General features: G+C 39.9%; 1 protein-coding gene across 2 annotated transcripts in view; it reads right to left on the reverse strand.

Moving 5' to 3' along the window:
* The window catches only part of GBF1 (golgi brefeldin A resistant guanine nucleotide exchange factor 1), a 97,725-nt gene that overhangs the window by 10,225 nt on the left and 59,736 nt on the right, over positions 1-27,764 (reverse strand). For both annotated transcript variants that reach the window (XM_052678090.1, XM_052678089.1), the window contains exons 7-26: positions 27,456-27,516; positions 26,168-26,222; positions 19,616-19,751; positions 17,376-17,605; positions 16,723-16,891; positions 16,325-16,536; positions 15,556-15,654; positions 14,956-15,150; positions 14,274-14,460; positions 13,146-13,286; positions 12,512-12,600; positions 9,798-10,000; positions 9,234-9,357; positions 8,626-8,751; positions 7,915-7,997; positions 5,488-5,724; positions 4,401-4,494; positions 1,243-1,419; positions 689-753; positions 445-568 (exon numbers count right to left, since the gene is read on the reverse strand). In XM_052678090.1, the coding sequence (XP_052534050.1) occupies positions 445-568; positions 689-753; positions 1,243-1,419; positions 4,401-4,494; positions 5,488-5,724; positions 7,915-7,997; positions 8,626-8,751; positions 9,234-9,357; positions 9,798-10,000; positions 12,512-12,600; positions 13,146-13,286; positions 14,274-14,460; positions 14,956-15,150; positions 15,556-15,654; positions 16,325-16,536; positions 16,723-16,891; positions 17,376-17,605; positions 19,616-19,751; positions 26,168-26,222; positions 27,456-27,516 (2,807 nt within the window). The remainder of the gene's footprint in view (positions 1-444; positions 569-688; positions 754-1,242; positions 1,420-4,400; positions 4,495-5,487; positions 5,725-7,914; positions 7,998-8,625; positions 8,752-9,233; positions 9,358-9,797; positions 10,001-12,511; positions 12,601-13,145; positions 13,287-14,273; positions 14,461-14,955; positions 15,151-15,555; positions 15,655-16,324; positions 16,537-16,722; positions 16,892-17,375; positions 17,606-19,615; positions 19,752-26,167; positions 26,223-27,455; positions 27,517-27,764) is intronic.

Here is a 27,764-nt window from a genome sequence, read left to right on the forward strand (position 1 = left end):
CTTTAACATCAATTATCCTCTAACAGTGCTAGAAAGATTTTATCAGGTAGCTCCTTGCCTTTTAAAAAAGAACATCTGCCCATAGACTGCTTTGTCTTGGAAAAGATTAGTCATTTGAGATTTAATAAATTTGTGCTTAATTATAGCATAGTGATGCCAAGGGCAGATCCCAGTTTCTTGTGCAAAACCGTCTCTATTTTCAAGTGTTACTACGTTTGTACATCATATCCTATAAGACTCTGGCAATGCAGACTCTATAGCTGGCAATGCAGACTCGCTCATCTTTACTTTATTACATTTCCCAAGTCCTCTGGGAGCCTGGAATATTGCCTAGAAACATGCATGTTTATGCTTCTGATACCTTTTATCTGCATAATACTGTCACACAGACAAAAGCAGGTTCTTTCACAGCCTTTTTACCTTTATGCACTTCATGCACTTTACCTTTATGCACTCCAGAGCCGCTCGCTTTGCTTCCTGTGTCTCAGTAGATGGCCCTCTCATGCCAGATTGCTCCGTCCCACTGAGGGTGAGCCAACTAACAAAACTCAGCACTGTAGATTCACCACTGCAAATTAGAAGACATCAGCATCAGTAAGAAAACATTACAGAAGAAAAAGAAAAGGTACACTATTTTCCAGGACTAAGGAGGATAAAAAAGACTGCCTGAGCTATCTGCTCCACTCACCGGTTAGATGGTGTCTCCTCACGCTGCAGATAGATTTTACCATTGGGATCCACAAAGTCTTCAACCTGGAAGACAGACCAGAACAAATACATTCAGTTGTCTACTTCTCTGTAGTCTGCTTTTGCCCCTACAATGCTTCACTTAATGATGAAATACCACACCCAAGCACCTGCCCACTGCCAGTCAACCCAGCTCTTCACCCCTCTACACCTAGTCACACCTCTCCACCATCTGGCAATACTAATACTGTACTCTAATACCTCATGCACTCTCTCTTCTGCAAATATTCAAAATTCCTTCAAGTGAAATGAATGGTGGAATTTCTCAAGTACAACAAAAACAAAAATAAGAAAAAAAAAAAGAAATGCTGTGAAACAAGCTGAGCCCGCATGTTCTTGAACATGACACTTTTTGACGGCTTTCTAGATCTGTACACACTTCACCAAATCCAGGCCTTCTTTGCAAGGGAGCTCTCCACCACTCTGAACTGATTCAATGAAAAGCTTGCTTCCCACTCCCCGAGTTTTCAGCTACCCGTGAGTGGCTGTGATTACCTCTACCATGGCCTTGGGCAGCAGTTCAGCTCGGAAAAGCTGCAGGAGGGCCTCCATGATGTTTTTCCAGCCCTCCCGCAGAATGTCCCCATGGCGATGGGCCAAGTGAAACACAGTCTTTGCTGCAATATGGGCCTTGGGATTACTTCCAAAAACAGTCGGCAGGTTCTCAATAGACTAAAGGAAAGAAAAGGGGCAGCAGTCAGCAAGACTTGTTCCTTCCCCAACAGAAATCACAGCAGACTGATCAGAACTAACTGCAGAAAAGGCAGCAATTCTTTGCACAATGCTGTAGACAACTAACTCAGCTCATATTTGCTTGACACAGAAACAAAGACAAGGTGGCTTTCCAGAGCAAGCTAAATCACTGAGACACTCGGACCTAAGCTCTCCACTACAGAACACTTTGAAAGTGCTCAGTGCAAACTTATAAATAACACTAACTTACTGTGCTATGGGACCTCACTCCGGAACCAAAGCCTTAAAATAAGGTATCACTGCCCCTCTTGCTGCAACCAGTACTGTTTGAGACGGAAACTATGGCCAAAAACATTCTGGACATGTAAAGTTACTCTGAACACCAGCTAACAGCACGCTAATCAATCTCCATATTCCTTTCTATTCCTCTTCTTTTAAACAAAGTGGCTATGCATAGAAATTGCAGCGCTCAATGGGGACACCTGATCACCAGGGTGATCTAGCTTAGGAAGTGGCAGGTGGACCTGGACAGGCTGCAGAAGTGGGCCCATGAAAACCTAACGAGTTTCAATAAGGCCAAGTGCAGGGTGCTGCACTTGGGTCAGGGCAATCCCAGGTATTGATGCAAATTGGGGGAAGATCTCCTGGAGAACAGCCCTGCGGAGAAGGACCTGGGGGTCCTGGAGGATGAGAAGTTGGGGATGAGCCAGCAGTGTGTGCATGCAGCCCAGAAGGCCAACTGGGTTCTGGGCTGCATTAAAAAAGGGGTGGCCAGCAGGGAGAGGAAGGTGATTGTCCCCCTTTACTCAGCTCTTGTGAGGCCTGTGTACTGGAGTACAGCATCGAGGACTGGGACTCCAAGTACAGGAAGGACGTGCAGCTCTTGGAGCGGGTCCAGAGAAGGGCCACTAAGATGATCAGAGGGTCGGAGCACCTCTCCTCTGGAGAAAGATTGAGGGAACTGGGCTTGTTTAGCTTGGAGAAGAGAAGGCTCCAGGGAGACCTCATTGTGGCCTTCCAGTACTTGAAGGGAGCACATAAACAGGAAGGGGAACAGCTGCTTACGAGGATGCACAGTGATAGGACAAGGGGGAATAGTTTTAAACTGAGTTAGGTGAGATTTAGGTTAGATATCAGGAGGAAGTTTTTCACACAGAGGGTAGTGATGCACTGGAACAGGTTGCCCAAGGAGGCTGTGGATGCCCCATCCCTGGAGGCATTCAAGGCCAGGCTGGATGTGGCTCTGGGGAGCCTGGTCTGGTGGCTGGTGACCCTGCACATAGCAGGGCGGTTGAAAGTAGGTGATCTTTGAGGTCCTTTTCAACCTAGGCCATCCTATGATTCTAAGCCATGTGACACTTCAATGTTCTTCTCCCACTTTCTAACAGTTCCTCTTTGATTTGTCTCCTCAGTCCCTGGAGACATTCACCCCTTCTCCCCCTTCCACCAGACGGTCTCTCAAGTATTTGTTTAGTTGTCATATGCCACTGTCGTCCTCAAGCCCTTCAGGAATTTAGGAAGCAGAAAGTAACTGGTGTAGCTGGAATTATCCACAGATAAAAACTCACAGGTCGGTTCAAATCCAGAATTCCTCAATCCTACATCATCAGTGAAAGGCACAGTTGCTTAATTTTCACAGACCTAAGACTGCTCCAGATTCTAGTCTCACAACTAGATGGGATGCAGCTGGCAATAGCTGGTGCCTCTGAGGGCTTAGTCTTGTTGCTTCTACTGTGTAAATCTGTGTCAAACAGTTGTTTCACAGCAGACATTCCTTTCCTTGTGTAATCTGCTGGTAGTCTCAAAATCTGGTATGCTTGGAGAGGATCGAGTATTTCATCTTCACTGTAGTGAGATGTGCAGGAAAACGGAATCAAAAGCAACTGCACTGCTTGATTGCTGAGGGTTTTGCTTTCTGTTTATTGTCTTTTAACAGTCAAGCTGGTGCTTCTTCATTGCTACCAATGCGGGATGTGAGCAATATAAAAAACATCCAGTTCAGACAACTCTACTTTTCTGTAGTTTTGGAGCAGCCAAACTCCATTAACTGGATTAATTTGCAGGACTGTTCTCTTTCCACTGTCCCTTCTAAAGATTTCAAAAATCATCTGTTTGAGCCCTTTTACACCCATACTTTCACTCTCTAGAGATCTTGTTCCAGCCCCACTCCTTTTTGTCTGTATGTGTGTGCAATTTGGCAAAACTCCATTCTGCTCACTGTGGGTCTTGTTGTATAGGTTCTAAGAACAATGTTGTAGATTTCTTTATATGTTTGACCTTAGAAAGGAATAGTTGTAATCTCCTTAGCACCTTCTGCCATATACTACCTACCAAGAGCTTAGGGGAAAAAAACTAGGCAGATGATATTCGATGCAAAAAGATCTGGGCAAAAAAGCTTGAATCAATCATTGTACCTTGGACTGTATCAGAAACAGTGCTTAAGCTCTTGCTAAAAGTGAAACAAACTGCTGATGTTATTTCCTGATCCCAATGAACAATTCAAAACATGTTTTTCTAACCACTTAATGCTGCACTGACGCACAGCCCCTTCACTTACAGAGAACCGATCACAAAACAGTCCCTCTTGGCACTGCATGAGCTCTATAACCAACTATTTAGTAACTGAAATGCATAAACTCACTTGGGAGTATGGATGATCGCTATCTTTACATGGAGATCTAAGTTTCCTCATATGAAATAAGTGAAATAAGCAGTTTTATATGAACTGCTACTTGTGAGTATGTAGGAAATACACTTATTTGGACTTGTGCAACAGAACTCCTACTTTACACAGAGTTTTTCATTGCCTTCACCAGAAAACTCGGGGCAGGGGCTGATGCAGATTTCTGTATCTACAGGTATACAGGTATAACTAAAATAAACAAACTATACTACATAACAAAAAAAGAGAGCTCCAACATACTAAAAAACATACTTCTTTCCCCTCCTTGCAAACTTACCTCGCTGCTGAGGGCTGTAAACTTGCAGAGAGAAATTATGAGATTGTCAAACACATCACTGAGGCCATAGTGAGCAGAAATCATTGCACATTTCCTAGGGGAAGAAGAACACAGAAAACACTGTAATAACTTGGCAGAGAGGCCTCTGTACAAGAGAGCAAATCAGACTGCCTCTTCGTTGACATTTCAGACCTTCCTCTCTACCCACTCGTAACAAATGCTCGTGCATAGAGTCTATTATCCATCATATAATCAAAATCATCCTTCAGTCTTGGACCGCTGATATTTGTCTGTGATTATGTCGGGATCACTTCCAAGAATCAAGTCCAAACAGACAAACTACCTGCAGCTGTGCCAATATGCCAACTTTCATGTCTTGACATAAGAAGTTGCTGACATTAAACCTTCAACTAAACCTGCTGTTTCCAAGAGATGGTGGCTACAGTAGCATATTAACAGAGCTTTAAGACTATACTTAAGGCATGGCTTGGTCTGCATTCAAGCACAACCAGAGGTTTTTCCAATACAGCACCTCAAAGATAACAACATTAACTATTGATCAGAGACAGGAAAAAGGTTAAAAAAAAAAAGAAAAGAAAGAAACAAGCAAACAAAAAACAGAAAGAAACGAACAATCTCCATCAATCCAGCCACAGCAAAGGCCTCATATACATAAGCTCATGAAAGGTTTTCTTGATATCCCAGGACTTCATCAGCATCACTGTGCAAGGTAATAGTAATTTTCCTTCACTTTTAAGCAGTATAGCTGTGTCAGCAAGGATTCTAAATGTAACTATGCTGGAACTTAAAAGTACACACCCCAAAGCACTTAAACTTACTGCAACACACCAGTCAAACCAAGTGGCCAGTGGCACTAAGAAAGGCCAAGATGAGGTGAATCAGCACTAACAAAAGAACAAATCCAGGGAAGCGTAGGCCACAACTTAAAAACAATAATAATTAAAATAAAAAAAAGGTTTTCAATTGCTAGGAAAAGTAACAGCTGGTATTTATTGTGACCTCTTCAGCAGACAGATGAGATAACAATCCAACCAGTATTTCTGGGTTCCACAAATGTAAGACCTACCTGAAACCAGAGATAGCCTTCTGGATGATTGTTTCTTCTAAGCTCTTGTCAAAAACATAAGAAAGTGCTGCAATGGTTGGGCCCCATGTCATGGTGAAGAGATCATGGTCATAGCTTCCAGGGGGCACATGGAGAAATATGCCCTCATCAGTGGCACCACGATGCAGCAGGACATTCCAGATATAGTTTTCCTTCACCAGGCCCGTCTGTTCCTCTGGCATCACTATCTCATCATTTCTACAAGGGAGGAAGGCAGAAAGGTTGAATTTTTCATTCTGAGCCAAACATAACATTTACACAAGTACCTTTCATTACATGGTCACAAAGTTAACTGATATCTACTCTGGAGTGATTTTGCCAGTTCCTGCAACATTCTCTTTTCTAAAGCCTGCTTGCTTCCTCTGCCCCCCTCCAGTACCTTGGATATAAAGGCTCTCAGGAACTCTGGGTCACCACAGTGTAATTATAGTATGGAAGAAGCAGCTACCTCCGACAGGTGGAAAATGCAACATATATTGCAGTTAAATGTTGGAAGACTTCTGATAGCATGCTAGTGTAGCTTCACATTCCCCACCTCTCATCCACTCAGAGCACTATGCATATCTCACTGCTCTCAAACAAAAAAAATAACTGTTAAACCACAGCAAAGTAGTATGAGCAACTTTGTATAAGAATATTCAAATTGTATCAAAATTAAATATCAGAAAGACAACAAATTCCAAATTAAAAATAAAGCAAGAAATCAAATGTGTGACTCATACCTAGGGTACCACAGCTCCCTACTCTAACTCGATTAAAGCTATGCAATAGTAAAACAATTATGATTAATGCCAAGTAATACTTGAAACCTCAGGTTAAAATACATACTCCCTAAACTTGGGTAACATTGCACAAGAGATAATTCTCTCCAAATGACCAAGTAATTGAGGACAGCCTCAAGTCTCGTCAAAATATTAGACCAGGCAATCCAAAAAACAGAGGTCAATCCATAGAATTAAAAAAAATAATGCACTTCAGTTGCCAAAGAAGCAATTTTCATGTGCTAACAGTACCTATAAAAGAAATACCTTGGTTTATGCATAGGAAATAAGCTCTTCTCAGCTTCGGGTAGCTGTGTTATTTTGACAAGAGCAATCATTACTGAGATTATACATGAAAATGTGTTAGTAGTCAGTAGCATACTTTTTTTTTCAAACAAATCCATTTTTGTTAGTATTAACAAAAGCAAGTGAATGAGTTTTACTTGGAAGGTCTCAGGAAATTCTGTACTCACAAGTGAAATGCTAAGATCCTGAACAGATCATGTATTATTCTGTACAGATTATAGTCTAATTGATTTTCCTAATAATACCCCTCAATTTCAACTATGACAGCACGATAATCTCTTTGGTGTGGAACAGTAGCCATTGATTTAGGCATTGATCACAATAAAAAAGCTGAATTATTTGGTGAAGGAATGATAGAAACAGACTGGAACAGTGTCACAATCTCACTGAAAAATATGACAATATTCTCAGGATACTACTAAAACAACATTAACAACACCCTCAGGAAAAAAAGGTCAATCAAAACCAGAACTCTATTTGAAAGACTGAGCCAACTCAAAGAATTTCTAGATAGCTGGTACAGGCAGCATCCCCATCTTCCTGATAATGCTCAAAAGAGAGGCCCAACATAAGTACACTGTCCTGCTTCGAGCATAAGTCATTGCCTGCAACTGCAGATTGAAACCAGCTGAGAGTCAAGAGTTACATCCTGTCTCCTCAGAGACATAATCCTCTCAGCTTCGAATTTGCAGTGTCTGGATTTACTGATAGGGTAGATTTCTGAGTTATTACTAAACCCCCCCCCTCAGAGCCAGTCCGTGCCCAAAAAGGCTTCAGCCACCAGGAATTCTCTTCAAACACTGGTCAGAATGCCAAGAGCTTCAGGGATGGCAGGAGAGATTGGGTGTACAGAGTAGACTCATACAAACAGCTGAAAAGCTTTTGAAATGAAACAAGCAACTAAGACCTGGACAGTTATGTCAAGGCAACAGTGCTGTCCTGGGGATGAGCTGCTATCTCTGGCACTGCATAAATGTTCTGAAGCAATCTAAACGCCTGGCCTGGAGGACAGAGGCTTCTTAATTTAAACATTTCTCATGTGTTGCTCTTACTCAGCCATTATTATGCATGTTGAAAGAAGATGTGTATTCTTTAATATTAGGTTAAGCACTGTGGATTAAAATACCATGGCAAGAATCCAAAGATACAAGTCTATTGCAGTCACTGTGCCAGGCTTGTTACTCCAGTCCCACAAGGAGCTGGAAGGTGGTTTGAAGCAAACCTGGTCAGTGAGCCTCTCTCTGTGGTCACTGAAGATCTCACAGACCAAATAACTCAAGTTTTCTCGCTGCATACAAGGAGATGTCAGGTTGATTCTTACTTGATGGCATGGTACATGTCTTCCAGCATGTCCTGTTCAAAGTCTTTGCCTCCATTCACACCTTTCAGGTTTTTCCGAAACTCCTGGGGAAAAAAATAAATGAATAAACACTGATGTAACTCTCCTAGTATCTTCAGCTTGAACTGCTTGGCTTCATTCAGAACTCCACTTGCTTTCTATGGGACCAGAAGGAGATTTTCCTGCATTCTTCAAGATCCATCCTCAAAGTTCAAAGATAAAATGCTATTCTTAGCAGCACGGCAATGCACAGCAGCTCCTGCCTCTACTCACTCTACTCTGAAAGAACAGAGATAACAGAACACATCTTAGCTGAAGCTGGACATCCGTGACAGGTCTGTATTGCACACTGACAGCCACAGGACTTGAACTCTCTCAAAGCCCAGACTGTTGAGCTGTTGAAAAGCAGTTCAATGATCTTCTCATTCTTACTCTGTCTTAGTTTACCATTTTTTCAGGCACAGAAGCCTCTTGACTAACTTACCAACCTGCCTTGCTAAGCACAATACCTCTTAAGACTGTCCCTTACCTCCAGCCCTCCTCTCCAATCATACTCAACCTCAGTGCTGCCCACCAGCTTACTGCATACATGAGTCATGAATACCAGGGGAAATAAACACACAACCTCTGAGAATGCCAGATATTTCATTGCTAACAAAAGAGAAGACAGGTGCCTACACTGCTAGCACCCACCTCCAGAGTCATTGGGACGTTCTGCTTGCGGACATTATGGTTGTGCTGGTCAGTGTTCAGCATAATAACTGCATAGGCCAGGGCAAAGCAGGCATCGCTATTAGCAAATGGGGATCCATTTGATTTCTGAAAGGCAAATACAGGCACAAGTCAGTCCTACAGTAACAGGGATATAACAGTGATCAAAATAACCATTTTTCTATCACAGCACTAAATAACCTCTTGGACAAACTGAAAAAAAAATAAAAATCAGGCTATGGTTATAGTTTCCAAAAAACACTATGTGCAACTGTTACCTCTTATAAAATAACAGTTTATTTTATGTTGTGCAGCATACAGTAAGCTTATACATTAGACACTGGAATGGGCTGCCCAGGGGGGAGGTGGTGGAGCCACCAACCCTGGAGGTGTTCAAGGAACGTTTGGATTTTGTGTTGAAGGACATGGTTTAGTGAGAACTATTGGTGATAAGAGGATGGTTGGACTGCATGATCTTGAAGGTCTTTTTCCAACCTTGGTGATTCTAATATAGGCAGTCTGATTTGTCATGTCCATCAGGCAGATGCACAAGAAACAGTGTTTGAGCTTTCTGCCCAACAAGTACACACCCTCCAATGCTCTGTGAAGGCTTCCAACAGTCTCTGGATTACAGGTGCCTCCCCTGGTAATCGGAAGGCCTCTAAATAAAGTCGTAAAGCTTCATCTAGTCTTAAACCTTGGAAGCTGAAAGTCCTGCAACAAGAATGAAATGCAGTGAGAAAATGAAATGGGACAGTAAAGACAGGATAGACTTACTGACTACAGTCTTGTTTGGTTCAACATCAGAATGGCAGATTTCTCTGAAAATAGATAGTAAAGGAGGATGAAGAACAAAGAAAAATGCCATGAGCAGGCAAAAGGTAGCAAAGAACCGCTGATAATTACAGAAATTCTTAATTATCTTGGTAGTCTTCACAAAGAATGGCTCTACTGAAAACAATCTGGATGCGATACTATCGTAAGTATCTCGGTGTTAGCCATATGCGAGAGATGTACAGAATTAAGGCATGCTAGCACACAGAGAACCAAGCGGTACAGATCCCATGCCTCCAGGAACTACTGTTGTACTACGTTTTATCACTGAACTCAACTTTCACTCCTTCATGATTACAGAGATACATAAAGATACTTACCCAACAAAGCTTTCCAGTAAATCTATGTTCTTGCGATCACTCACAAACTCCCCAATCATCTTCTTGTCCAGGCGAGGATTTTCCCGTAGCCACCTGGCCACCTCATTATTATTGATGGGAGTGGCAAGAAGGTTCTTATCCTGCAGGAACTGTATCCCTTTCTTTGGCTTTTGGTTGAACTGCTCTGTGCCAGTTATCAGGAGCTGAAGACAACATTCTGACAATTACAGTCTTGAAATGCATTTCTTACTTTAGATTGTTCTTAGCATTTGAAGCAAAAGCATTAAGTAGAAAATAGATTAACCTTAGCATGATCAAGTTTATCATACAGAGCGAGTGGGAAAGGCTAACCAAGGACAGAAGATCTGTATTCATCACAACAACTCAGCATCAAGTCATACTGAACAGACTAAATATGAAAAGCTTAGAAGTTTCACTGAGCAATTTGCTCTGCTACTCCAAATGCCTCACCTACTCCAGTACATAAACAGTGCAGAGAAAGGACCTTAGCAAACATGTGGCCAAGATCAGCTCTGTCCAGCTACAGTGGAAGCACTAGACCATGCCCTTGTCCGCCCCCTTTGGCTCCAGGCTCTCACATTCTATCTCACTGCATGGCACGTAAAAAGAGTCCTCAGTTTTTAATCAATGCAAGAAAGAAGTGCTACATAAGCCTAAGCACTAGACAACATTCTGCATGTGAGATGTGCTTTCAAGAACCATGCTGATGCTCTAGCATGGCAAGGCTACCTGGAGGCTGGAAAGAATGAGTACTTTTTTAGTTCAGAAGGGAATAAACTGCACAGTACCACAGCCAGTGTAAAACAGTGTAAAACACCGGGCTGAGAAAGGGTTAACTGAATTTTCTGTTGGTGTTCAGAAAAACCAAAAGCACAAATAACCGTATGAACTTTACTAAGGCACTAGAATAAATGTCAGTTCCATGTTAGTGCCTATCACGATCAGACTGCTAGTGATGACCTAGTGAACTAAACTCATGACCATCATGATTACTAGCTCCCCTGGGTTCTCAATAACTGAGAAGACACCAAGTTTCTGTTTCCTGCCTGTGGGAACATCTTCAAACTTCAGTGAAGCACGTAGCTCCTGAAGCAGCATAGACAGCACAGGAAACCCAGTGAGGGTGTAATATAATAATAACCATGTACTGCCCCATTATGTTAGGTCTGAAGGGACTGCGACACTAGGAGCATTTCTGTTCAGCAATAAATCCTGTAGAGCAAGCCTCAAGGGTATTCTATTGTGATACAGAACATAACAGCTGTTTGCACTGCATTTATAATCACATCAGTCCTACAGCCTCTGAGCTTCTGCCTTTGGAAAAAAAGAATAAACCATTCCATCTGATGCATAATGTGTTTTCTGCTTTTATTTAAGCTTTCTCAGCCTTCCAGCTGTGGTAAATTATTTTTATTTTTATTTTTTTAGTTAAAGAAAGCAGAACAAGTCAGTGCCATGTCAGCATCAACATTTCTTGAGTGTTTTGTGTGCCCTGTTTACACACTTACAATGAAATCACTATCAGATTTAGGGTCAGAAAAGGATTTTCCTTGGGCAAACTAAGAGAGATTGTGACTGTATTTCTGCATTCTGCTGTAGTGTCCTGTACTTTTTCTAGGAGCTCCTGGAATTTTCTTTAGGGAACTCCCAGCTACTGCAGGGACTAGCCACTGGCAATGCTCTTAATTTCTTCTAGCCTTGTTTTCCACTGTGGTGAAGCTGGAGTCTCATTAGAAATTTTCATTTAGAAGAGTGGAAGTACTATACAAGGAATCCCTTAACAACTTACTTTCACACAAAATTCATCAACAAGGCTGCCTTGAAAGCTAGACTTAAAGCAACACAGGAAGTTACAATTGAAACAGTAACTGAAATTAGCTAATGTCAAAACTCAGCAGTTCCTCTGAAGACTGCTGACAAGCATCTTCCCTAATGTGCTCAGGAAGTCATTTAGCATTATCCCAGAACAGCACTGCAATGTAGGTAAAGAACTAAGATCCTCAGTGCTGCAGCAAACTTCTTGGAGCGAAACCAATGACTTAAAACACATTCATATCTGGAGGCTCACGGAGTGGATCACAAAGTAGATTGGTACACCATTAGCAAAAGATCTGTGTTTAATTTCTTCAGTATTTGTTCAAATAAATTTAAGAGAATACAATCATCTCTGGTCAGAGATGTACAGAGTTTAGACCGTAACATGGATTAACAAAGCTAAAAAAAAAAAATTGCCACAATCAAGACAATATTTTCAGTCATCTTCACGATAAAGCAAATAAGAGACCACACAGAATAGTAAGCTAGCTAGCACTACTGCTACTGGCCTCTCGATACACACCCCACTGACAGGTTTGACAAAAGTAGGCAATGTGCCCTTTTTGATGGAATTTGCTGATTAACCCCATATAATGAAAATTAGACCAGGAACTTTCCTATCCAGAATTCAGGTGAACCTGCCTCATACTCTGGGACAAGAAATTTTTTCTAAACTCCTTGCAACTGAGCACAACTAATAACAAGAACAGACAGTAATCATCGCTGTCTCTGAAGTACAGTGGAATTTTCAGTAAGTTACTACTTAACTCTCACCAGCAGAGATTGGAACTCAAAAGTTCTGAGACATGACCAGTTATGCAAAGCCTACAGGACACAGGCAACAAGGAGAACACACCCTAACACATCCCCAAACATACCTTCTTTTTGTTCTTAATCTGCATAAGCTCCTGAGGGCTTGGAAGGATGCAAGAAAATCGGGTAGGCTTCTTGGGGATACTCTTCTCAGCTAAAAGAACAAATTATGATTACAGTCAAAAATATCCCCAGAGAAACAAGTAGCTCACTTGTCACATCACAGTTTTCAGTCATAGAGCCTTGCTGCAACATGCTGCCTTACAAATGGCAGTAACATCCCTACTATACAACTACTACATTGCTCTATTTACATTTTCTGCAGCACAGCTGCATAGTAGTTTCTTCTCCTGGACAGTTTTACACGTTCATAAGAATTAACTTTTTGGCTACTGTGATTACTCACACTACTAATTCCCTGGAAAATCCCTGACTACCTTAAATTATAAACTTTGGGATGAACGTCATCCATTTTTGCTCCAAAGCAGCCTACCAGATCTAACCCCCTTCCCAGAAGAAACTGAACTATTAGTAGGCATACATGGAACAAATATAAAACAAATAGTCACCACTATATTTCTTTCCAGTTATAAGCACAGAACAGCTGCAGTAGTCTACGGCATAGTAAAAACAGCCAGCAAATGTCAGGACCATTCTCAGTACACACATTCAGATTTAGGGCCCTGCAGAGATTATTACCTGTCTCACCTCCTCCTTCCAATTCCAGGCAGCCTTGCTTTATCTGATCAGCCATAAGGCAACCACTGGTGGGAGGACATGCCCCACCCGGCTCTGAGACTACAGGGGTGGATTTCCCCTCACTGTGTGCTCTCTCATTATCTACAGAAGTTAAAAACAAAACAAAAATTCTCACAAATACATAAGCCAATAAAAAGGTACCAAAGAAATAAGGAACTGACCACTCAAATTGTGCTTATTTAAGGGATTTTCCCCTCTCCAGTAGCTGTGATTCCTCAGTGTCCTCAATACTTTGTTCACATTAATCCCACAGCACGCTCCCCTTTTCTCGTGCCTGCCAGTTTGGCATGACCTTTATATAAAACTTAATGAGGCGCACATTTTAATATCTCTGAATTTTATTTCCACCGTATTATTTGCTAAAGCAAGACAGGGAATGGGTGCTGGGCAGTGTGGGTGCTAACCCAGGAACTAGATACCTCACTTCTTTATGTGAGACAAAATCACGAGAGACAAAGTAGTTCCATTGCTATAACTACTGTGATAAGCACCAAAGCAACAAAAAACAATAGCAGATATCTGTCTTATTTCCATAGGAAAATAAAGAAAAGAGCTTCTCTGTTCACTAATGCTCAAATAGATACACATCTAGGTCACAGAAGAAGCTGGCAAAAAAAAAATAATCCAGTCTCATTCACAAGTACATATTAAGCAAAGTCAAGCTTGGTAATTCTTTTTCCCACTCAGATACATGAAAAAGCATGTGCTGTTTTGATCAATTAGCAATACAAAATTTAACTACATGTTCTAGTTTCTTAATTTAACAAAAGAGAGTTTTTAATTTTTTTTTTTTTACTTAAGATTATTAAGATTATTCCATCTCTAAGAAGTTTCTAAATCCTTTAAAAGGTAAGATCTGAAATAGAAAAAAGTATTAAATCATTCTCAAACACTGAACTGAGGCCCTGTTCTGACAGCAGGTTATGAAGACCAGAGGGTAGTTACAAAACATGCAACAGGAAAACTGAAAATATATTTATGAAGATTAATACAGATTATCAGAATGAGATTCATGTGTTTAACACAATATTAAGCTTAATATCAAAATATCAAGAAAGGGTGTCTTACTATTGCTCGATTCTTTGGTGCAGTTCATTGTTTCTGGGCCTGATTTGGCAACTTCCTTCTCTTGTTGATGTACGGTATTCAGCACTTTGGCCTGGCAATGTGCCTCTGTGCTATCTATCACTGTCAGCAATGCCTCCATAGACAGCAGGTGGACCGTATACAACTGTCCAGAAACTGGAAAGGCATTCTGGGAAAGAAAATACCCAAGTATTAGACAACTTTTATATATTTATCTCTCTCTCTCTCCATAATAGGAAGGGACATTCCCCTCTCTCCTCTCTCTCTCCATAATAGGAAGGGACGTTCCCCTCAGCTTTGTGAACCCTAGATCATACAATAAAACCCTCTACAATTTCCATGTTTGATATTTACCTAATATATATTTGATCGTTTTCTTATGGTTTATCTGCTGTGTTATTATACATTTCATGTTTATTTTCTATTGTGCTCCCAAATATTAAATAGCATCCTTTGTCTCAAATTGCTCACTTAGAATCTTTCAACCATTCCTACTCGCAGGTTCTGCTGATATGTTTACCATGTTATGACTTACTGACTTTCTCTTCTGCATACCCTTTCCCCTCCATGTCCCCCCGGCACGTGCAGCAGGCTAGCAGCCCAAGGAAGGCCAAAGGACAAGCCTTGATGGCACAAGTGTGACACAAGCCAGACTGCGCAGCACCTTGGAGAGCAGCTTGGTGAGCTCCTCGAAGAGGTTGGCACAGTAGTAGTCACAGTCATAGTTGATGTAGAGCTCAGTCACAAAGCTGGGAATCCGCCACAGCTGAACAATGGCTTCCAAGGCCATCTCCTTCATTTCATAGGGCATCTTTGGGTTTTCCACAGTAATTATTTCCATCAACTTCTTGATATACATCTGCCAGAAACAGAGGACAGCTCAGAGAAAGGAAAGCAGCACAGTGAATACCGTTGAGGTTTACAGAAACAGATGTAAACATTATCTTCCCACATGAGTTGACATTACCCTATACAATCAATGTTGGCTCATTTGGAAGGCATCTGTAAAAAGGTTTCATATAATTCTATTATTTACTGCATCTGAATCTACCATTGTTAAAAAAAGAAAAGAAAAGAAAAAAAGGAATGAAAATAGGCAGCTACAGTATATTAGTCTCAAAGATGCTTCATTATCTAACAAGACAAGGAATACTTAGCCTACCCATTACCCACTCAGTGGTTTTCAGACTGCATCTGATTGCCTAGGCTTTAACAAGCCTGAGGAACTATTACTAGGTACATACTGAAACTCAAAAAAACTCACCTCCAGCTGGAATTTCAGATGTTCTCTCATACTCTCGAAGAGGAGAAAACACACCCTGAGGGAGGCTGCATACAGATTGAGCCGTTCAACACTCAGTAGCTGAACAAGAAAGACAAAAAGCCTTAAGAATTATACAGGCTACTCATTATGTGCTATTAGTACTGGTACTCATGACAGCCTTGAGATCAACATGTGGTCTCCCACAGCAAATATTTAAAACAAAGAAGAAAAATAAAACAACCCCTTATTCAGCCTCCCGGTCTCATTTTTACTAAGGGAGAACAAATATACTTTATTTCCTTCTGCTTGTGGTAACACTATTTTTCTACTGCAACGTTTTGCTTTTTTTTTTTTTTTTATTTTTGTGGAGAAATAACCTGGGAGAAGAACTGCCTCCAAGATGGCCCTTGTGTTGTTACTAGCTAGGTACTGCAACAGTTCTACCTACTACTAAGATAGTAACTTGTATCCATAATTACCTCAAAACCAACTATATCAATATGTCATTGTCCCTAATTAACAGTTCGTTCAAACCAGCTTCATCTTCCCCAGCCCTAGACTAAAGAAAATGGCTCATGACAACATCTTTGGCTTCGCAACATCACCGTTTCACTGGTGCAGCTCAGAACTCCCACTGCAATACAGCAAAAAGCTTCTTTTAGACTGAGATCCACCAAAGCTCAGAAGCAATACTCCAGCAGACCGTTTGATCCAAATCAGTATCTAACTCTCCAGTGCCAAACCCCACGCTAGCACAAGTCAGACTCACTTGAAATAAGTGTCGGCACAACTCTTCCTTCACAAGTCCTAGGAGAGATTGGCAGTTTGCAATGGGAGCAGACTCCAGAGCTACAGTTAGCAGCTGCAACCCCATGTGGATCATCACCTCAGAGTTGTGGCGATCAAGAGGGTTGGTAAGCGAGATAAGAAAGCGAAATAGTTCTCTAATACACGGTAATCCATAAGGGACCAGTGCTGCTCCTAAAGGAAAATGAGACACATCAGCACTGTTAACAATTGTTCCTAATTTTTCATGGTGTCTCACAAGTGTTACAAATGAAATCATCACAGACCAGCTGAGGAACAGGAATTTATCACCTTCAGAGCAGAAAGTGACACAGAATAGTGGAAAGCAGAACAGACTTCAGCAACACTGCCATCTCTCACCTTCTTTTTGGGAAGACTGAGTAAAACGTACTCCTCGGGGATTTACATAGTCCATGTCATGAACTGAGGCAGAGTCAGAATGTTCTGCTACAGAAGTGCACTCCTCTAAAACCTCAGGGATAGATTCAACAGAGGCTGACTGGATCTTCTCTTCCCTCAGACTTTCATTCTTCGTTTATATGAGTCATTCAAGAAGGAAAGAAAAAAAAAACCAAAACAAATTAGAAGATATTACATAGGATAAACTGCATAACCCTGTCTTTCCAACACTTCCACTTCCATCTAGTTCTTACCTATTTTATTCTAGGCTATGAGACTAGAATTTGACTTTGAAGATACTCCCACAATCAGTTTTACTGCTCCTGAGGCTAGGATTTAGTTCTTTTTTTTTTGTTTTAAATACTACATAATCTCAGCATACAATTTCTATCTACACTTTCTTAGCATTTTTACCACTCAGAGCACCTGTAGTTCTAAAAATTATATATATATTTGTGAATTTACAAATCACTTATAGTGAAGATGTTTTACTCTGACCCTAAGCCTTAAAATACAATATAAATGCTGTGACCAAAAAAAGAAATAGTGTGCATACTAAACCCACAACTAATGATGCTGGGAGTTATAGCTCTTCTTTATCAGCAACTGTATACCTGGAGTTCAGGCTGGTTCTGATTTTCAGTGACTTTGGCCTCATTTGAAGGCGTTCCTGCATGAAGCCCCAAAGAAGTGACTGGGTCCAAGTCCGTCAAGTCTTCCTTGGAGGTGGTCTGTGAGGACATTTCCAAACCGCTGTCTGTAGCAGGGCTGACTGCAGATGAAATATTTTCGGAGCTTCCAGAGGAACTGGGAGAGGGAGCATCTATGAAAGTAACTCCGCTTGCTGATGAGAAACAGAACCAAAAAGATCAGCATAATTTTGTACCTCAGCCTCAAGTTCATACAGTGAGTACAGCAGCAAAGGCCTACTTTCATCAGAGCATCACACTACAAATTATCTCAGATATTTACGTTTAATGTAGAGAACATAGAAAATTAATGCAGCAAGATTCTTTAAGTTCTCCAAATTAAAATACAGTAGTTGGAACCTAACAGACTCAGAGAATAAGGTAATTCATATCTTTAAACAAAGGGTGCAGAGGATTTCTCTCATTGAGAAGAAAGTAGAAAACAGCCCCAAAGGTGTACTTCACACTCAGATAGAATGGCACAAGCACTTTAAAGACTTGCATCAAGTTTTAGTCATTCCTTCAAAGTGAGATGATGACGACGATGATGACGATGATGATGATTCTTAACCCTGACTGGAAGGAAAGATCTATTTCTTTAAAACACATTAAATAATTGCAATAGAATCCAGATAGGTCTGAAACAGAGTATTGAGTATTTTTACTATTTCTAAATGCAAGACAATGCTCCAAGAATCTAAACCTTCCTTTAAGAGAACTTAATAAATAAATAAACCAAATATTTTCAAAGAAAAGATACATTCAAGAGCATGGTAATCAAAAAAGATATGAAGAAGAATTATGTATTTACATGTGAAATGCATATGGTTTTGCATAGTGGGATGTTTATTGCTGACTTGATTTTTGGAAGTATCCTAAATAAGCAGCTTAAGTTTTTCAAAATGCAGTATGTTAACACAATCAATGTTGCCATTTTGCACAATTAATACATTGTCCTACAATCATTCACTATACATTTAATAGGTTTCTGCAATGGAAAAAGAGTCAGAACTATGTATTTTACACAGCTATTGTTTCAAATTTCCTGTCTGATTCCTTTCACTGTTAATGTTTATGTCTGAGACGTCAAAATGTAGAGCGCACAAGAAACAGAGTACTTTTCAGCCAGGACTCATCCAAAAGAGAGGTTTAAACAGCTGTTACTATTTAGTCTATTACACAATAATAAGATATAGAAGTCCCCCAGCATTATGTTCTCAAGCTCACAGCACTTCTCACAGACTGCATCACTTCAGCAGGCTGAATTGAAGCACACGCCAAAGGATTAATATGTATACTGAACAATTTCTTGCACAAACTCATTTCATGTACTGCTCTACCTTTTTTTTTTTTCCTCTACATAACTCTTCATGTCTTTTTGCTATATCATAGAGCCTCTATTCTTCCTGTAACAGTTTTAAGTGTCCTCCGTATTTCCCTGTCTCAATGCGTGTAGCCCCATGACTTTTACTAAATGTCATGGATTACGGGTGCACTTTCAATCTTTACACTTGTAGTGAGAAATATGTTCACTCACCTGTTCTAGATACGTAGGTCTCTGCACAGTCCCTAGTTCCACCTTTATCTCTCCCCTGGTCAACCTTTGCTCTTCTTCCATTGCCATCACCCCCACCCTCTTTGATACAACGTTGAGTACATCCTTCAGTAGTACATGAAAAAATATGCCACTCAGATCAACAATCTCCTATTGCAGATGACTGCATCATACAGTCTTTTTAGCACTCTTTTCTCCCCGGATTCATCTCCCATAGCTCGCCTCTTTCCAAAGTTTTTGTTCTCAATTTCCTCACATACCTGAGGCACCCTCCATCTCCTCCATACCAAACAGTTTCATATAACCTCAGCCTCCTTTTAAGGTTTCCTTTCCTTTCCATATAAACTACTATGAGGCACACTGAAGGCAGAGAAATGCTGTCATATTAGCAATGGGGCCGTGCTTTCTGTCATCAATACATATTCTATTTCCTTCAAACTTTTTCTCCTGGACCTGAAGAGCTACAACATATTTATTGCTACAGACATCAAAAACTAAAATTTAAAAAAGTATAATGCAGATAAACTTGTTAAGAGAAATTAAACGAAGACATTCCAAGATAGCTCTGAAACAGATGCTGTTTGGTCTCTGGAAATAGATTTCAACCTACCTGTGACATTACTAGTGTTGGCTGGTGGTTGTTCTGTTGCAGGAGAGACCTTAGTTACATGTCGAGGGGGCCTTGGTGATCTCTTCTGCTTTTTCCATTTTGATGACTCACTCATTCCTCCAGCTCTCATTTTCAACTGAAAACCATAAACCGTTAAAAATATCAGTGGAGCAAAATCAAGACAGAACACTGAACTATACAAGTCAACCTCAAAGCTGTCTCAGAACTCTCAAAGTCAGACAACAGCAGTCAAACATACCACACAAATTAATCAGCACAAAATCATGCAAACCAGCCCGATTCCCCACTATTATGCAACACTCTGTCTGAAACATAGAATTTACTGTAGCTACTCTACTAGCACTTTTTTGTCTCAATTTACCCTTTATCTTTGAGTAATTTCATGTTCTCCTTCTTCCAGCAACCTCTTTTACTATTACAAAGTGTTTATGTAACATTTCATTCACTCCTGGTGCATGATACACTACAAATACCATTCTAATGGTTTAGAAATAAACCATGCTCTGATTTCACCTCCTTCCATCATTACTCCTCTTCAGTTCTAAATCCAACTTAACTCACAGCTTTTTTGTCACCCAGGTTGCCACTACTAGTCCTTACACAAATATTGCACAAACCACAGTAAGAGCAATGTAGACTGTGACACTTGTTGCAGACTGTGAGAGTTACTGCAGGCATGCATAGATGTTCCAAAACTTCCTAACAACACTACAATATTCAGTTTCTCTGACAGTGGCAATAGCACGTTTGGAAATAGCTCTCTTCTAAAACAGTTTTGTCTGAGTGCAGGAATACCTGCTTCTTACTCTTGGGTTTGGGTTAAAAGTCAACTTTTCTGATGATCTCAATTTGGTGGTGAAAATTTAAACAATGAACAGGTTCCTTGCATATAGTGGGAACCATTCTGTAAGTCCCAGTAGCAGTCCCTACATGGTATTCCTCTCCAAAAAATTATTTCAGATTCTATTTTAGACTACAACATTCCTTATTTCTTATATCCTTAGAATCAAATTTTTATTATCTAGAAGACAGGTGCGTCCCTTAGTCTAATCCTTTTTTCTGAAATCTCTTTCTTTTCAACCACTACTACTCTTAAATGTCAATATACCTTCTAGATTCTGACACTGTTTTTCCCTCTCTTCCCTTTTTCCACCTTGACTTTTCTGTGTACGTAGTCTATAATTATTCTCATTCAAACAAGCTTGTGAAAATGTTATGTCCCAGTGTAGTATACCATTTGTGTAACTTCTTTGCACCACAAATTCTATTTGTTTGACAACTAATCCCTAAGTTTCAGCTATGCTACAGTTTCTTTCAGCTTATTAACAGTAGATTCAGAACTACTTTGACTTTCTTCCACATTTTGTAGCAAGAATATCCCTCTAAACTTCTAACACTTACATAGCAAGCACACAGCCAAAACTAAAATTGTGTAGATTAGTGAATGTAAGTCTTATACGTCACAATCCTTCAATGCAAAAATTGTCTGCTATCTCATCTTTCCTATTCACAAGCTCAAAGCGCTATATACAATAGTTGTTATCATTAATTCTAGCCTGTTTCTACTATTTCAAGTCTATTAGTTTCACTTTCAATATTAAAATCTCCCCAAGATTTAAATATTATCAATAGCTTTATTCATTAAAGGCTGCTAATTAGACAAGATAGTTTTATTTGATCAACTAATTATTCTAGAAATTGCCATATTTAATTTCCTCCCTCTTTAGTAGCTGATAAAAGGGAATCAGAAGACTTCTATAGTCTATTTCACCAAACTGCTTCGAGTGTGAAGGAAAATAGGGAATAATTTGATGTTAAACTGTTAAAACACCTGTTTCACATAATTACAAAACAACAGAATTGCTTTTAACTAATTAACCACTTTTAACTACTACATCCTGTTTACGAGGGTGGATAGTGATAGGACAAGGGGGGGATGGTTTTAAACTAAGATGGGAAATTTAGTTTAGATTTTAGGAGGAACTTTTTTCACACAGAGGGCGGTGGCACACTGGAACAGGTTGCCCAAGGAGGTTGTGGATGCCCCATCCCTGGAGGCATTCAAGGCCAGGCCGGATGTGGCTCTGGTCTAGCGGTTGGCAATGCTGCCCATGCAGGGGGGGTTGAAACTAGATGAACTTAGAGGTCCTTTTCAACCCAGGTCATTCTATGATTTTATGATCCTGCTGTCAGGTAGAAAGTTACATGTTAATAAATAACAATAAAACACAAAAGAAATTGATCCAGCAAAACGGCATGAAGATATTGTTTGGGGCTAAGCATGCTTGTACCATACCTTTTAGCATCAGCCATGCTCCTGAGAAACAACTTTTCAAACATCCTACCAGAAGGTCTGTGCTGACAATCTGAACACTGCTGCCAATCTCCCCTTTCGCACAAGAGCACATAGCAACTCAGACCAACATTAGCCCTTTTGAAAAGGTGCATGCAATACACATTTATACTGAGTGTCATATGCATTGCACTAACTCCGAGATTTTTTCCATTTGAGGTTTATAAAGGGCATATGTCCATTGCCTATCATTTTGATGAAGCTATGCATCTTTGGAGATGAAGTCGCAGCAGCCTCACATGGACATCAAACCATTTAGCCAGGGAAGTAAAATCGCTGCTTTTTTTCCCCATCCCAAACTTTCAATTAAATTTTAAAGCATTCAGTAAAGTATTTACATTTATGTACTTATGGACAAGTGAGATTACCAAGTAGGTCTTTTTTATCTACACCATTCGGTATTCTACATCCTACACAAATAGGTTTTCTGAAGATTAACTATCAGGATTACTTAGGGCTACTCCCAGTATCCTTCCTTGGCCCCTCTCTTTTGCTATGCCACAAAGATAAGACAGCAAAACTACAGTGACAACTGGATAGCGTAAAAAAAAATTGCAGAAGCACCACTTCAACAGAAATGTTTTGCTGATGTGAATTGACTACATTTTGCTTTAACAAACTCTAAGTTTGCAGATGCTAAAACAGTACATGTATCAAAAAACAGAAGTAACACCATCTTCCACTCTGTATTTTGTATTGAATTAAAACGATCAATATCTTGCTGCTTATATTTATATTCTCCAGTTTCCCCTTGACCAAAGGAACACTTTTCTAATGCTTGCTTTGGTATTGAAGGTAAAGCATTTCCTGATTTTGCTAGAAAGCTTAGATGCATGTTAACAGGCTGAGATTATAAACCTAAGATTTCCTTCTTGACTAAAGGTTACAGGCAATGGCATTTAATAGATCATTAAAAAAAATCCGGATCTTAAACATCATCCAAAACCCTCCTCCTTTCTAACGCTCAGTCATACGATAGTTGCTTTTTTTTTTTTTTAAACTAATGTGAAGGACACTGATTAAGCTTGTACTCCCACAATATATCCACTCTAAATCTGTATTTAAAATGTATTCCTTAGAAATCAAAGCAGAATACAAGCTCTAAGTTACTGTTCATTCATCTTGGGATTCACTACAGATTCCATTACATTCATCTTAGTTATCTTTGCATAAAGAAATATGTACACAAAATGCTAGAAGAAAAAAAAATACAAGACACAGGACTCCTAATGTTTTCCCCGGCAGATGAGGTTTTTACAGCAATACTCTATCTCAAGGTGAAGGAAGTCAAAATGTAGTACTACAAGGTTCTTTTAAGGGTCCATGAGATTCTATTTTTCTACAAGCCACCTTACCTGCACTCGTTTGTTTTTCCATAACATACTGTAAGCCTCAAGAGAAAAGGGCAGGGGCCAATGATTAGTAACTAAAGTGATTATACTAAAACATGAGCTCATTCTAGATGCAGCATGGAACTGGTCAGCACACCAAGTAGCGTTCAAGACATGAAAGCATGCAGAGAGAACGCAGTCCATGATCCAAGTCCTGAGAACACCAATGCAGTCATCATCTCACCTACCTGCCCGTACAGCAACCATTAATCACGTTTATCTTTGGCAACTATGAACAAAATCCACTCCCCAGATCTGTTCATCCTGACTCACACCTCAAAATCCAGTGTTTAGCTACAATACCTTCCTACCACAAAGGGAAATGTTTCTCATCTTCTGTGTAACTGCATAAATCCACAAGTCTCCAGCCACTGTCTTTCCAAATAACCTTGGACTATAGATATAGGACAACTAAATAGCAAAGACCTCTCTAAATCTTCAATCCAGCTCCTTATGGTCCAAATAGTATTAAAAGCAGACAAGAAATAAAGCTACATTAAGTTTACGAACCAGTATAGAAAACTGAGAAAGTCCCTTCTAAGATAGTTTTCCAGGGCTTCTGTGACCAGCACAAAAGCAATCAGCATGCCTACAGTATTTCTTTAGAAATTTCAGAGGGGAACTGGCAGAGCTTAAAATGTTTCATAGTTCACTTTGGCCCTGCTCACTCCCCCTTAGCAAATGCTTATGCTGTGTTTGAACAGCAATAACTTCAGTAAAAAACAAGACCAAAATTATGGAAAAAGTACAGCAGGTTCCTTAAAAAATCAAAACCAAAAAACCCTTCAAAGAGTTGGGATCTATGGCTTTTTGTCAAGTAAAAGAGCACAGAGATTCACTTTGAGTAGAACTGCCTAAGACATGTTAAGTCGGCGTTCTGTTACATCAACGATCAACAGCTAAGACAAAACATTCAAGCTTAAATGTAGATTGCTATCTAAAAATATTTCTTTTCTTCAGTTTTTCACCATCAGAGAAAAACCAAACCTTGTCCATTCCACCCTACTCCTTTCCTTCAGAAGATGCCACAACCGTGCCTTAGATACCACTCACCAGGGTCTTTTCCTCCCAAGCTGCAGCCACAACACTGCAAAGCAACCACTGCATGCATTCTCCCCAAAAGCCATGCTGTGACAAATGAGTGAAGGAAGAGTTGCTACACATAACAGGAGAATCTCTCACATGGTGTTTACAAGAGAAAGAAGAAGGGAGTAAGGTAAGAAGGGAGAAGGGAGGGAGAGACCTTCAGGTTCTTAAAGAGTAATACCCTCTCTAATTGGTTCAGGGCTTTGGGCTGTTCCCCACTACTTAGTTCCAGTTTGTTGAGGAGACATGAAGAGATCTGTGAAAAATAGGCAAATGCATGGTTTAAACAAGGAAAAATAAACTCAAAGAGACAAATAACGTGGCAGAGTGCTAGGCTGCAGGGAAGACTCCCACCATGCAGAGCAAATACACAGTACAAGGTAACTGCACAGATCAGACACAAGGCAGAGAATCACTGAGCTTGGAGCAGCCATCACTTGATAACGGAAGCCTTCCCAAATTTAACATTCACATTAGACCTCTTCTGCACACAGACCATGACAAATTCTGTACCTGCAGTAAATTAAACTGATCCCCTTTAGTTTCCCTTAGGCTAATCTACCACCAGCACACATCTAGTCACTTTTCTTCCACAGCAAAGGAAACAATCATGTTCTCATTAAATTACTACACAGGAACTAAAGCACCAAACTTGTTTTGGATTACTAAAAGTAAGTATTCAGACTCTCAAAACACACTTATACTGGCTCTGAAATGTATATTTACAAAACACAGATACTTTCATCAAGTCATTTGGAAAAAAAAAAGTTATAATGCTACGAACAGTATAATTAAGCAAAGTTTAAAGAGACTTTTTCTTCTCTAGCATTTTTTTTCTGCCCAATTACTTTTAACAGTACAATCCTGTATATTTATTGACATTTCTTATATGGAGTAGAAAGAATATACATGTATACAAGTATACATGGAATTCCTTAATTGGACCTCCCTTCACATAAGAACTTGCTAGACTTATAAGCATGTGAGGCCACATTTACAGTACCTGTTATACTGAACCCAGCTGCTAAAAACGTACTGGATGGAAGGAAATAGTGCTGATGAACAAACCCTGATATTTAACTTCAAAAAACTGTTGACTTAAGGAAAGGGGGGGAAAAAAGAAGAAAAGAGCAGTCTACTTTGATTTGCCTGCTAACTGAGATGGCATTATCCACCTGAACTAAGGTTTCCGCTACAGAATGCTGCCCCTTCTAGAAGCTACCAAGGCTTTTTCCTCAATAGTTCGATTTCATGCTTCTTTCATGCTGTTTCACCAGCCTCAAAAAACTGCCTCAAAAAATCCCTTTTTACTTTCTGGGCAATTACATTTTGAGAGCTCAGTATTATTCCTGTAGTGAACAAGAAAAGATGAGTAAGAAGCTGGAGAGAGAGCAGAAGCAAATTATCAGAAGACACAGGCATCAAGTTCCAAGACTCATTGGGTTTTCTAGCTCATAGCAGCTATGATTGTTCCCACAAACCCAAATGACTACTGAGGCAGCAGTGTACTTAATAGGATCCACAACTGGACTATGGGGACATAATCCTACAGACTTAAATGAATGTAGTTTAACATGCTCTTTCAGTGAACTATGGACTTAAGAGAATGAAGAAATACATAGATGAAAATAAGTAATACAGAGATGAGCACAAGCCCCAGACAAGAAAGAGCTGAACAGCAAGCACAACAGTTAGCCTTACCTTCTTCATGTTAGTTCCCATGTAGCTTTTAGGCTCTTCTTTAAACTGAGGCAACCTAAAAGACAAAAAAAAAAAAAAAAAAGACAAAATACATCAGTTTGGGGCTTAAGAAAGGAGAAGGAAAAAAAAAACAGTGGTCCTTCTAGTCACACTGCAGTTAACAAAAGAGTAAAATTAGGTTTTCTCCACAAAAAAAGAGTCCCCTTGATTTCTTTTCCTGCCAAAAAAATTTCTGAGGGGAAAAGCAGGTGTAAATGAGAGGTGCCTCACATGCTATTTGGCTGTTTCTCTGTGAAAAAGAAGATGGCAGTACTTAAAAAGTAAACAGGTATCCAAATCATCCCTTTAGGCACTGTCTTTGTCTTGCTTGTATCTCCTGATATCCATAGGCCTCATCACAAAGAACAGAGTTTTTACACATTAAGTAATGGAAAGCATATCAATTTCACATAAGCATTTGGAGAAAAAGTGTGCTCTCTCCTGTTTGATAACATTTGATTCTGACTTGATTCTGTCCTGTGCATTTCACAGAGTGCAGAAAGGAAACAAAACTTTAGAACTTACTGAAACTGAGTGTGGCAACGGAAAAAAAACAACTGCTATGAGACCTGTGTTTCAGAAACAGTCTGACTGTAATCTTTTCCTACTCTGACTATTCCTATATCTGCATGTTGCAATTTTGGAATACCCAGAGAAAGACTGATTACTTCATAAGATTGGATAAATAGTTTTTAAGTTAAATAACTTTCTTGAATTTAGAAGAAGTAATCTCAATAATTACCTGAAAGCTGCTGAAAATGGCAGAACATTTGTCCAAAAGACACATGATCTCAAGAGTATAAAATTCTCTTTGATGCACAAGGTCAAAACTCCAAACTTGAAACTCAACCTGCGACTATCCAACACGACAATATCCATTCTTTCTCCTGGAGAATATTCTCTCTCCTGAAGAGAACTGTATTTTTTAGAGCATTTTCTTTTTTTTTTTTTTTTCTTCCACATTTCTATGTCCTCAAAGAACTGGTTTCCTATTCTAAAGCTCTTCATTACTTAGCTGTCCATCTCTCCTCAAAGGACACCTTAAGCTGTGCAACCTTCCCTACCTCAGTCTCCCTCAAGTCTGACAGGGTCAGCCCAAGAGAAAACTGCCAAATCTTTCATCCCCTTCCACCTCTAAATAATGACCATTTGGGATGATTTTTCTGAGGGTTCTTAAGTGGAAGTGTGGAATCTTTCTGTCCTTAGAGGGCCATCTTGGCAATGCTGAGGCAAACACAAGCAGGTTTACCTTGTGAAGAGCAGCTGCACCATGTCGACCAGAGTGTGCTCTGCAGATTTTCTCAATAACTCTGCGAAGACAAAAACAAATAACACAGGTGTCATTACTCAGTGTGATATTATCAAGAGGCTTCTTCAAGCAGACTCCCCTCCGAGCCTTGTTTACAGAGATTACGGCAAATTTATTAAAACCAGCTCCAAAACTGCATTACTGCAAATGGGAATATAATCACGAGGTGGCGCCACAAAGCTGAGAAAAAAACGAGTCCAAAGTTACACAGTGAACTCCTAACAAATTTTCCATGAAGCTGTAGAAAGA

This window comes from Tympanuchus pallidicinctus, unplaced genomic scaffold, assembly GCF_026119805.1.
Source record: "Tympanuchus pallidicinctus isolate F22 unplaced genomic scaffold, pur_lepc_1.0 scaffold16, whole genome shotgun sequence".
Taxonomy (NCBI): domain Eukaryota; kingdom Metazoa; phylum Chordata; class Aves; order Galliformes; family Phasianidae; genus Tympanuchus; species Tympanuchus pallidicinctus.